This window comes from Strix uralensis, chromosome 4, assembly GCF_047716275.1.
Source record: "Strix uralensis isolate ZFMK-TIS-50842 chromosome 4, bStrUra1, whole genome shotgun sequence".
In the NCBI taxonomy this organism is placed as follows: Eukaryota; Metazoa; Chordata; class Aves; order Strigiformes; family Strigidae; genus Strix; species Strix uralensis.
In genome coordinates this window covers 27,184,056-27,196,685 of record NC_133975.1, presented here as the reverse complement: position 1 = coordinate 27,196,685, position 12,630 = coordinate 27,184,056, and the positions used below count along the sequence as shown (strand labels likewise).

The 12,630-nt window shown below is 41.0% G+C and overlaps 1 protein-coding gene across 7 annotated transcripts in view; it reads right to left on the bottom strand.

Annotated features, from left to right (window-relative positions):
• Nucleotides 1-12,630, bottom strand: part of LIMCH1 (LIM and calponin homology domains 1) — a 188,044-nt gene that overhangs the window by 115,229 nt on the left and 60,185 nt on the right. For all 7 annotated transcript variants that reach the window (XM_074866061.1, XM_074866062.1, XM_074866065.1 and 4 more), the window contains exon 2: nt 4,257-4,327. In XM_074866061.1, the coding sequence (XP_074722162.1) occupies nt 4,257-4,327 (71 nt within the window). The remainder of the gene's footprint in view (nt 1-4,256; nt 4,328-12,630) is intronic.

Below are 12,630 nucleotides of genomic sequence, written 5' to 3'. Positions count from 1 at the left end.
TCATGATGCTGCTGGACTCCACTGCAAAGCCAAATCATTTCTGCTGATATCTAAATATGGATTCAGTTTGAGTTTGTTGTTTAAGGTCCTTTGCCCAGGATCCAGGTCCCAATTGTTGTTGTTACTCTTACGGTTTGGTCCTACTCCTGACATTAGAATCTCATTACCATTAATACAAACTTTCAGGGTGGCTGGACTCCTAGTAAATACTGCTTGATTCCAGAGAAAGCTTGAGAGAAAATATGATCCCAATTGCATGTCAGAAATTCTTACAGATATATTGGATATATATTACCCTTGGATAGTCATATCAAAGCAAGTAAATAACTTGGATTTCCCAAGTCTCACATCCCCACAGAGACCTCTCTAACTGCTGGATGCCCAATGTGAAAGAAGGAATCCTGCAGCAGCAGAGTTGGGCAAGGGGAGGTGGATGGCAAGGAGAATGGAAAGGAACTGCTCACCTTAAAAACACACTTGCAAGAACTTTAGAGCAGTAACAACTGGGCAAGGTTGCAGGAAGACACGCATTTTTGTCTTCAATCAATGGGGCAGGCAGATGGAGACAGCATATACTTTTTCTTTTGCAATCAACCTTCATTCATATGCCTGAATCCGTAGAATAGGAACACCTAGGCATTGCAACAACCAGATCTAATCTATTCCTGATTCATCTTCTAGGTTCTTATGATATCTGGGTCAAATCTAAATGTTAAAGCTATATAACAGAAAAAAAAAACCAAAACACCAAACCACACACACACAAAACCCACGAACATGTGCTGGAGTGGAAATTGGGGATTTCTAGTGATATTTCCTGCTACTGGTGGTGTATTCCTGCCTCATGTAGGTTTCCACCATGCCCCCAGGAGGACACATTTGCCCACACATGCAGAAGTGTAGCCAGGAAACTCCTCAGTCTTTGCATGTGAGAATTTAATACACAAAGAATAGAGCTAGAATTGCCTCCACCTAGCTATGATGTTGCTTGCTGAAATCACCATCTGCACTGATGTCAGACAGCTATGCTAAAAAGCCATGAACTCATTTCAGACAAACAGAAGTTGTAGTCACTGGCTTCTCAGCACAGCTGGGTGAACAATTAGAGACAGAACTGCCAGGGCAACTGCACAAGTGGGCTTTCAAATATCCAGAAAGAAGGAAGGGCTTGTGTTACTCTCATCTGTCAGCTTGCTGCTTTATGGTTGCCTGCATTGTTTAAATATGCTCCTCAGCTCCCGAGTTGAGTGCATCAAGCTGTAAAAGTGTCGTAACGAGGCCAGATCGAGATGCCAGCTGCAGCATAAACACTACTAGAGAGGTAGGTACAGGGCTTTTGGGTGCCTGTGGCTAGCACATGTGTCAGGCTGGTGGTCAATAACACATCCATCCCAAGAGTCCAAGATTTTGGCATCGCACAGTTGTATTAGTTTTCATTTATTAAAATATGTTGATAGTTCTAGACATGAGTTAATCGTTTATAACCTGTATAGTGATATCTGCCTGAGTTTGCAGGCTGTATAGGCCATAGACATCAGGATCAAATGGAGGGAGGCCTGGCATTGCTGTGAATAAGGCTCAGACAATCCTGCTCTAGACATAGACAAAGATTCCCCCTGTGTCATTTTGCACACAGCTAGTCTGCTGTTTGGGGAATGGAGTCTGGCATGGTGGTTACCCCCCTTCCCTTCTGCAAAACACCTGCAAAGTCAAAAGGTAGCTTGAGACATGTTTGGGACATACAAGGCATACAGGCAGTGTACCCACTCCTGACATCAGTTTCCAGTCCTCTAGCTACTGGGATCCCTCAGAACCTGAGCTTGCTTTCAGCCCTCATCACAAAATACAACGGGCAAAGAAAACACTGAAATAGCAACGTAGAAGAAAACACCACTCCACACTCGCATGGACATCACCCACACAACTGTCCAGCTACAAGTTGCCAGTTAACGACACTAGCAGTGAGTACTATCCTGTGGAGATAAGCTGAGGCAAGTTTAGCTTTTCCCTAAAATTTCAACAAATCAGATAAACCAGACCAAAGGCAGTGAATTCTTCCATCTTCAGAAACCTAGGACAGCTATAATTTCTTTCTTGTCCTCTGAAGCTTATCAGACACTTTGAGAGCAGGTTTTCATCTACTTGTTGAGGTCAGCTGCAATGAAAGCACAGCAGATTGGGACAAGGTTAAGAGAAAGCTTGAATACCACTAGATTTTGCTCATGAGTTACCCAGGTAGGTCCCTGAAAAACCAGAAAACTCCTGTCTAGAAAGACAATTGCCTGTAGCAGCTTTACTAGCACTTCTTCACTGAGCAACTGATAAAAAATTAACTATCAGTGCTTCACTTGCCAAAGCCTGTACTTTTTGGAGATACTTTAAGAGTTCTCAGTGTTACACCCCAAATTTCTGAGTTCTTTGTTTTACAGTGGACTTGGAACAAGTGAAGGGCACCCTTTTACTGTTGGTCTCATAATTTGTTCATCATCAGAAAGCCAAACTTGAAGGCTGAATTGGTAGCTCTCTGATTAATGCTCTGTAGCCTAATGGAGTTTTATCCACTAACCAGAGCTGCCAGGAGCAGGATGTAATACAAACATCATGGCCTCTCAGATTTGAGGTTGAGGAGACAGATCCCTTCAGACTGATTTGCACTGCCACAAGTGGTAAACGAGGACAAGCAATCTGCCCAACATCACAGAACAATTTGGTAGTATAACCCAGTGTTGTCCCTTGATCTGCTTATTACGGGAGCTCACAGCCTCCTAAGAAATATGTATTTATTCATTTCATTAGCAAAACATTAGTTAGTTAAGCTTTCAATCTTAAAGATTTACAGCATTTAAATCAGACTACCTCTGCTTACTTGCAGATAAGATTACAATCTAATCTTGAAATACACATCCCTTACTTTTCATGCAACACAATTCAACCTTAACATTTAAAGAGCACTGTGAAGTGATTCAGCACACAGCACTTCCCTTGAACACACAGAGGAGAGAGACGTTGTGCAAAAGGCAACCCTTAAATACAAAGAGGTAAACTACATGCTCCTTCCGAGTTACACAACTTTTGATCAACAATAACAACTACTTCCCTCCTCCCAAAGCCACTCCTCAGCAAAGACATGCAACTACAATCAAACTAGATCATATCATTTCCTTTACATTTTTTTCCCCCTTTAACAGCTAAAGTTCAAGCTTCTGATTAATGACACCAGTGAGATATACAACAGTATTTACACAAGTAGGTTTCAAAGCTATTGTAAGCTACCTAGAGTTGAGTTACAGGATATTAGCTCAACTCTACTGGTGAAAACAGTTTCCAAATTCCACTACCTTTCACAGTATAAAACTTAACCAATAGCTGCAATGGTCCAGCTAAACATCTCAGGAGATCTCACTTATAAGTTTCAATATGTATTCAGTTCTGCACAAGCTTCATCCTTCTGATAAAAAGATTAAACTATCAGCAAAGACAGCTTTTACCAACTTCAGTGACAGCCCTACACACCCAGGGAAAAAAATCAGTTCATACAGGTGATTCAGATCAGTGGATTCTCCCAAACTCCTGACAACCTGCATGGGATCTTCAAAGAACTACAGGCATTAGGGCACACTTCCAAATTGCTCTTAAAAGTCACCAGCTTTGGCATCTAAGCCCACAACATGCCTTTGGAAGACTCTGCCTAAAAACTAGCTATTAAAACCACAGAGAGAAACGTGCAAAAGCTAACTTGCATCTCTTGTCCAAAAATTACAAAACACATCATTCAAATACACCTTTAGGCAAAATTTAGAGGATGCCTAACCTTTCCAGGAACTATAAAAGCAGCTGAGTATTGATGGTATTCAGATGGCTAACTCCTGACAGTGTTCAGACCTGGAGTTGGTCCAAAACACCTCACTGTAGCAGAGACGTCTGCAGGCAGGTGTGGAACACCATTTGCCAATCTGTGGTTAACATCTTTAAATAAAAGGAAACCAAAAAGCAAACATCATTTTTACTTTACATAACTCAACTAAGGAGCTGGGGTGGAGTAAGAGAAGCACTTTGCAAAACCTGTTTTCTTTAAGCCACATTTCAGTCCTCACCATAACAATAGCTTTGGCACTGAAATGATGCTGCAGTGAAATACCAGTGTACACAATGTCAAAACTTGCAAAAGGAAACCAACAATTGGACATATTAGATAAAGTTAATTTCAGCTTTAGTCAATATCGTATTCAATGCTCAAAACTATAGGTGTTACTTACTCACACAGAAGAATGCCATTTTCTAATCCAGAACGAAAATCTTTCTCACCAAAACTTCTGCCTGTCACTTGCTGCAAAAGAGTAGGGGGAAACAAAAGAGTGACATCTATTAGAAGGTGTGCTTTACAAGAGCAGTTCATAACATTCAGTTAAAGCGTCTGCTGCATAGGAAACATCTGAGCTTTACCCGCCCTGCCAAAGGACCAAGTTGTGTCCATCAGCCAGTTTCCTCCTTCCCGTTTCATTGAGCTATTTAACACACAGAACAAAGTATTTGCTCTGGCCAGTGCAATTGCAGATTGTAACAGAGCTGTTTTCTAGAAGTGAAAAACAAAAACAACAAACCAAGAACTACAATGTAATCTCCAGAATAATTTAAAAATTTTATTCTACAGTGTTTTGAATTTTAAAACTATTACATTTAGACAAACTATGTATTTTTACTGCACTACTTCATCCTTCTGGTGTGCAAAAACAGCTTTTCCCAACTTCAGTGAAAACCCCGCACACCCAGGGAAAGAAATCAGTCCATAGAGGTGATTCAGATCAGTGGATTTTGCACCATGTTAAAAATCTTGTACCAGGCTTGAATTTTTTGCCTTTAACTTATCATGTTTATAGAATAATCAAAGGCAATTGGAAGCGCTTGCAGGAGTTATAGCCCTTCAGACACACACCACAATACTCCTGGTCATATTAAATGATATTTCACATCATGACGTCAACTGTGAGCGTGAATACAAACTCAGTGGAAGCTAAGGTTCAGGCATCTACTCACAGTCCTGTCAGGGGTGCTTGGACCAGGAGGTACATTCTGCTCTTAAACCAGTCTGTGCTGCTTAGAGATGGACCATCTAGGAATCGTCTAGGAATCCCAATCTCGCCTGAGGGTGCCGGATGCTACAAGCATGACTGAAGCCCCGTTTATGACTCACTACCATGTTGACAGTGGCTTGCCATTCATCCTCAAATCATTCTCAACAGATGACTTGTTCAGTTAAAAGTAAAGAATACTTTTTATTACTACCAACAAATATATAAAAATAGTTGCTATGTTTAGAGAGCACTGAACAGAAACAAAACAAAGCAAAAAAGTCTGCCTAGTTTTTAATTGTCCTCCAGGAGGTCTTCTCCTTACCCAGCCAAAACATTCACTGGATGCTTATAGCGTTCTCATGGCTTGCATCCAATCTTTCAGTAAGACCCTTGCTCTGGGCGTTCCTTCAACCATAGAGAATAGTGACTTGGGGACACATCTGTCCTTATGTCCCCATTTTCTCCTGGCTGTTCCATTCAGATACAAGACCCTTCCCCTCCCAGTTTCCTGTCATAAAGACAGCAATTTATAAAAACTGACAAGTTTGGCACTTTCCCACGGGATTAGCGAACGCACCAGCTTCACAAATGCTGGTTATAGCTATGCACTGTTTTAGAGAACTTTTTTTGAATTGATGTGCAAATGCAAAGCCTAAAACCTAATCCCCCACTTAATTATAAACATATTGTGTTTTTTCAATGTGAAGGAACCTCTCCCAGCAAACTGGTATGACAGCATCCAAACTTTAACCCCCCATACTCTGAAAAATTGTATCATAAATACATCAGTTGACAATCACATTTTATGCAAATGTATAAAGCGGAACAAGGCACTGTGTTGCCCTTATACCTCAGAAGAAACCAGATTCAATTTGCCAGTAGTAAGCGACCTCTAATAATTTAAACTATCTCTAATCAAAGTAAATCATCTCTAATCTTGATCTGTGGGGACAAAGGGAAATCATGACAATAAAACCACTAGCATTTGGGATGAATGATAGATGGAGCATGTCAAAACTGACTTTTATTTCATCCACAGAATGAAGTACAGTTCAGAAAGGAGTAGGAAGAGCTCTTTCGTAACAGCCTGACTCAGGTTTTTTTCATCTATGCAGAAAAAAATAAATTTAAAAACAATAGTAATCTTATTTCACTCCTCAACATCAAATGTTTCAGCTATAGAAGACAGTCTTTTTATGTGTTTGTTGAACACTGCCATTCACCAGAGAGCAGTACTGAAACTGTTAACACAATTCAGGTAAGAATCTACCTGCCAAAAGCTGTCATCTGAGTATCGCTGTCATTACTGCTGATGTAGGAAGGTTTCATGCATAATTTCTGGCTGCACAAATAAAAACATGAAATGCAACTGCACAGCTGGAACAACAATTCATCCAGCGAGAGGTACAACAAAAACTGACAGCAGGTGAGGAAAGACAGGAAGGTCCAGGAACAGGGCATGTCTGTTTGAAAAGGAACTGGAAGTAAATGAGGCATGGAAAGGTTTATGCCTCTTCTAGATGATCCAGCTGCAGAGGGGAAACATTAATCAGCTACAAGTAGCCTGATTTAGCCAATTAAAATGTAAGAACAGTTCAACAGAGAAGGGCTAGAAACTAAAAATAAGCATGAAGATGACATTATAAATGACAAAGATAAACCCAAAAGGGAACGGAGAGGAGCAAGAAGCCGGGTCCACCTTTTCCAGAGGAAATCAGAGCTCAGGTTCTTGGCATACGCACACATACACATGTGCATGCACACACACATACACCTCCCTCTCTGCTGAGGCCACTTTGGGCCATACCCTCAAGAACAACTACAGCAGGCCCAAAAGTCAGCCTTGTGCACATTGCTGAGATGATAACCTTTGCTCAGCACATCGAGAGCGGGAGGAGCGAGGATTTAAAGTGACTTCAAGCAAAAGGATTGGCACTCTCATATTTGCATAGCTAAGTGCATGCTAAAGTTTGCCCAAACCCATGTAAAAAGGAAAGCATGTACATTAGGCATGGTATCACAAAACTGTTGCATGCATCACAGGACCACGTTCATGTTATTAATCTAAGCACTGGTCTGTTCCTACTAGCTTATCTTCTTCTATCTCTGGAAAAAAGCCTCCAGTTTGACTGCTGGATGAAACTAAAACCACTGACATACAAGGACTAGAGGGTAGCATTTACAGTGCTTCTACTGAGATTTACTGAACAAAAGAAAATTGTACATCTGCAACCAGGTACAGAAAACTGGGAAATGGAGGAAGAGATCTTTAGCCCATCAGTTTTCATACTGCAGAGACATGGTGTTCAGAACTGAACCTGTGCAAAAGCAGTCATGGACAAATGCAACGTTGTCTATACCCTGGACTGCTGCCTTCAGGAGAGGGGGGAGGGGAGAAAAGCCACACCAAAACCCAATGAAGATGTTAACTAAGAGAACATTAAGACCTGGCCTTTTTTTGCAAGGCCCTCTCTAGACCACCTCGTCTTAGATGCTTTCAAATCACAACTCCATCTGCTACCTAGCATCGTCCCCACATCACTGGTACAGATCAGCACACTTTAGGCAGGATATGTGAAAGAGTTCCCTATTCACTGCTGCAATGCCAGCACACTAATTCTCTACAGTGCAAAGGTACTAAAGTTAGAACGAAGCACCTTAAAGGCAAAACACAAGCTGTATCCTGCTAATGATTACTAAAAAAAGCCTGCCACTTCTTTAGTAAGTTCTATAAAGCTGGGAGGAAAAGAGCTGCCTTTCCATACCATACTGTAAATTAAAAATAGAGAACAGAAGTGAAACAATATAATTTATTATTGACTTTCATTTATGTGAGGAGGAGTTGTTTTTATTCATCATCTGGATGACATTTTCTTCTCTGTAAAAAGCTGCAAGTGTTTCCAACCAGGGCAATTATTTGACTGCTGGACCCATGTATCAGTTTCACTGTCACTTAACAACCCAGAAAATGAACCTAAAATGAGTAATAAAAGTTTTTCCGAAAGGAATATTAGCAGACTAAACCACAGCACACTGACTTCTATCACAAGTTTATGGCAACAACTTTAATACGTATTTACACACAGTAACACTTCTTATATACAGTATTAATGCTGATTAACTCCTTTGTTCTTTGCAGTTACGCATGCCACTAAATTTATGTCATCAAGGATGGCTGTCATCCAGCCACTAACCAGTGCCATATTACACAACTCTATTTTCACTAAGCTTCAGTTCACATTGTTTTTCTTGTGTTTTGTATTGCTTCTGGTGCTTCCTGAGATGGAGCTTGCAAAGCCTCTGGTGTCAAAACAGCTTAAGGGCATGAAAAAGAAAAGGTGACAAATTAGTGAGCAGATGCGGGCCTCAGGTGAAATTTATCTCAGCCAACAAGATAGAAGTAGCTGAATAAACACTAAGTCATCAGGGACAACACTTTGAAAATAGTTAGCTTCATTTGCTATGTGCACATCTGAAAATAGCATGTAAAGCAGTGAACAAAAATATAGACACAGCAGGGAGAGGTCTTTGTTACTCATTATGCATTTTGGAGAGCTTGTGAAGCATGACAGCAAGAAAAGAAAGATTTTCAAAAAGTTTGGTAGGCTGTTCATTTCTTTGTACGTGGGTACTCTGCATTTCAATTTCGTGCAACCACTATTTTCCCCTATATAATTTTTTACTTAAATGAAAAAAGCACACCCTGATACTTAACTAGAAAACATACTGCTTTTACTTCAGGGAGATGTAAAAGTAAGGCTTAAACTGTAATAACCACAGGTATGTAAATAGAAAGCACTGGATCATATAAGCAGCAGGGAACACAAACCACCAAAAGAAGCATGACAGTCTTTAGGGCATCAGGATTTGGTGCCTCTAGAGTAATGAATTTCTACTTGTCATGGTTTGAGCTCAGAGGGCACCTGAACACCACTCAGGTTCAAATCCTGCTGACTACAGCTGGAGCCTAACAGCTCTGCACTTTTAGTCGGTAGAGCATGAGACTCTTAATCTCAGGGTCATGGGTTTGTGTCCCATGTTGGTTGACTGAGGCCTCCCACGTGGCAGGTGAGAATTCTACCACTGAACCACCAAAAAATCCAGCACCAAAAAACCCCTGCCACTCACACTATTTCTTCAATTCTGACATATCATTTCAGCTAATCACAAGAATATGCAAGTTAAACTCCTTTTTTCACGTAGCATAGACAAGAGATATCTGAACTAAACAACACTGACAAATTTAGATCCAGCTTTACGTTTGCAGACCAGAATTGTACCACATTGCTACTGCTGTGCAATGACACTTGGAGACCATTCACCTGGTTCTACCATGTATTGCTCATGTGATTCTTCAATCTGTCTGCAAAAGTGGACACAACGCATCATCTAGGCATGAGCTTCTCTCTCTTACTCCACAGCAGAGGGATTTATATTGCTAAAATCATAGCAATATAAGCCACTTCTGAACAACTTTATTACAAACATTAAGAACATAGTTGATTTAGTACAGACAAACTTCAAGACTGCATGAATGGAGCTTTGCAAGAACAACAAACACTGGTCTAGGCATACCTATCTTACAGGAAACCTGAATGATGACAAGCACTCTGCACAGAGCTTTCCAAGGCATTACAAGTACTGAGGTAATTTACTAATGAAATCAATAAAAGGGCAAACAACTTAAATACCTATAGTGTGTATTTCTACTCTCAAGGACAAAGCCAGCATGAGCTCAGAATGACGAACGAGGCCAGCAATGAACTACCTGAAATTCTGTGGTATGGAACTTGAAAATTTAAAGAACGCATGGGAGGAAGGGGGAAGATTTCACACTTGGGTAGCAAGATTAATCTCCAAAGAAAGCAGTTTGTTTATTTTTATATATTATATATTTTATATACTATAAATAAATAAATATATAAGTATTATAAATATATTAATATGTTTATTTTATATAATTATAATTAAATTATAAATATATTTATGATAAATATAAATATATAGATAAATAAAATATACATAATCTTCCACTTTCTGATCACTTAAGTTTAATTGCAATTTGCAAAGTTAACTGGCTGTGCTTAAGTCCCATTTGTTCTTTTCCTCTGGCTATTCACCCTTGTACTATTCTTTAAAGAGCCAGGGAGTTGATTCACTCTCTTTCACACTTCATAGGAACTCGATTTTTTTCTAGCAACAATAGAATAAAATAGGGGACAGCATATTCTCCTCCATTTGCTTTAAATTCCCTTCTGCCACACTGTCAGTTGGGTTAGCTGACAGTTTGGTGACAACATATAGCATGGGAGAACCACACCCACTGATACAAACATACTTCCAACTCCTTTGGTTGACCCAATTCTAAGTCCTCACTAAAGGAATGATTTCTTTACTATAGGATGCTAGTCAGTGCCTTTGGTTTTCCATGAAGGGAGCAACAACTTTAAAAAAAAAAAAAAAAAAAAAATCACAAAAACTGGGGTTTTTTTTCTGATCCTTTACATAGTTTAGTGAGGACATGATCCTATGAATGGACACATGCAGTTAAATTTAATGTTGTCATGCTTTAACCCCAGCTGTCAATTAAGCACCACACAGCCGCTCACTCACTCTCCACCGGTGGGATGGCGGAGAGAATCAGAAGAGTAAAAGTGAGAAAACTCGTGGGTTGAGATAAAGACAGTTTAATATGTAAAGCAAAAGCTGCGCACACAAGCAAAGAAATCATTCACCACTTCCCACTGGCAAGCAGGTGCTCAGCCATCTCCAGGAAAGCAGGGCTCCATCACATGTAACGGTTACTTGGTAAGACAGACACTGTCGCTCCGAACCTCGCCCCCTTCCTCCTTCTTCCCCCATCTTTATATGCTGAGCATGACATCATATGGTATGGAATATCCCTTTGGTCAGTTGGGGTTAGCTGTCCCAGCTGTGTCCCCTCCCAACTTCTTGTGCACCCCCAGCCTACTTGCTAGTGGAGTGGTATGAGAAGCAGAAAAGGCCTGGACTCTGTGTAAGCACTGCTCAGCAGTAATTAAAACATCCCTATATTAGCAACACTGTTTCCAGAACAAATCCAAAACATAGCCCCATACTGGCTACTATGAAGAAAATGAACTGTATCCCAGTCAAAACCAGCACATTCTCTACCCCTTATTCCATACCATTTATGTCATGCTTAGGTCTCATGCTATCCAATACCCACCACCACCACCCACCACCACCCTTCCTATCCTTGATATACTAGACAGATATCATTCCCTTAGTCTATGGACCACCCCTGTAAAATGTCTATAAAATGCCCATAAAGTGTCCACAAATGTTCACAAAATGTCCATTGATTTCACTTAGTCCATGACTTTGGGCTCCATCTGTTATGGTGGTCACTCAGGACAGGAGAGGTGGTGTGTTGCATGGAGTTATTGGGCACCAAAGCCAGCTCAGGTCGGGTCCCTGCTGCACTTGCACTGCTTCTTGTAAGACTTGTCCTCCCTCCACTGGTTCAGGTTGTTCCTGCTATAGCAATTCCTGACATGCAACTCAAATCCCAGGTTACAACAATTTAAAGGTACTTCCATCACAACCTCCACCCCTGGTCCCTTTGGGCCAGGTTATAGGGTTTAACACTGCAATGAACTCCTTCCCTTGCTTCTAGTCTGGCTAGCAACAAGGGGTTCCTGCTGTAGTAATTCGCATAACATGCAACTCAAATCCTGGGTTACAACAATTTAAGAAATTTCCATTACAGTCTCCACCCCTGGTCTCTTTGGACCAGACCATAGGATTTAACGTTGCAATGAACTTGTCCCCTTGCCCCTGCTCTGGCTTGGACTTATCCACAGACTTAGGGGTGCACCTGCTCCAAGTAGAGCCGTATCTATGAGCCACAGTCTCTCCAGAGCTATACCTGCTGTGGCATAGACTTATCCACAGCCACAGTTGCTTTGAGGTGCACCTGTTGCAGTACAGCCTTCTCCATGGGCCTTCAGAGACATACCTGCTCCAGCATGGCCTTACCCACAGCCACAGTCCCTTCAGAAGTAAACCTGCTCCAACGTGCCCTTACCCACATAACTCCATCCCAGCCAAAACCAGCACAAATATGTAGACTAAAAGAACAGGTTCAGTTAGTACTTCATTAGGAAACATGACAAAAGAAATACAGAAAGGAAGAGTAAAACAAACGCACTACTAGACAGAAATTTCCACTCCAAGCTTCCACCATCCCTGTTCTTCCTATTAAACAAGAATTTACCCAGAAGACAACAACAGAGCTCCACTTATACTCAAGAAAATCACAAGCCAACTCTAAACTGCTACAGAGCAACACTACTCTGTTGACTCAGGCCTTGAGTTTAGCACGTCTTTGACAACACCCCCTCAATGTTTTCGTATAGACCAACAGAGGGAAGAGATCAGCCTCTGAGCAGCTGCATTACAATTCTGCCTGCTGAAAGGCCGACATGATGGGAGAAGACAACTGCAAGCAAACAAGGCTTATTGCTACTGATAAAGCACAGACATCACTATATTCCTCCTTTCTCCATTAACATAC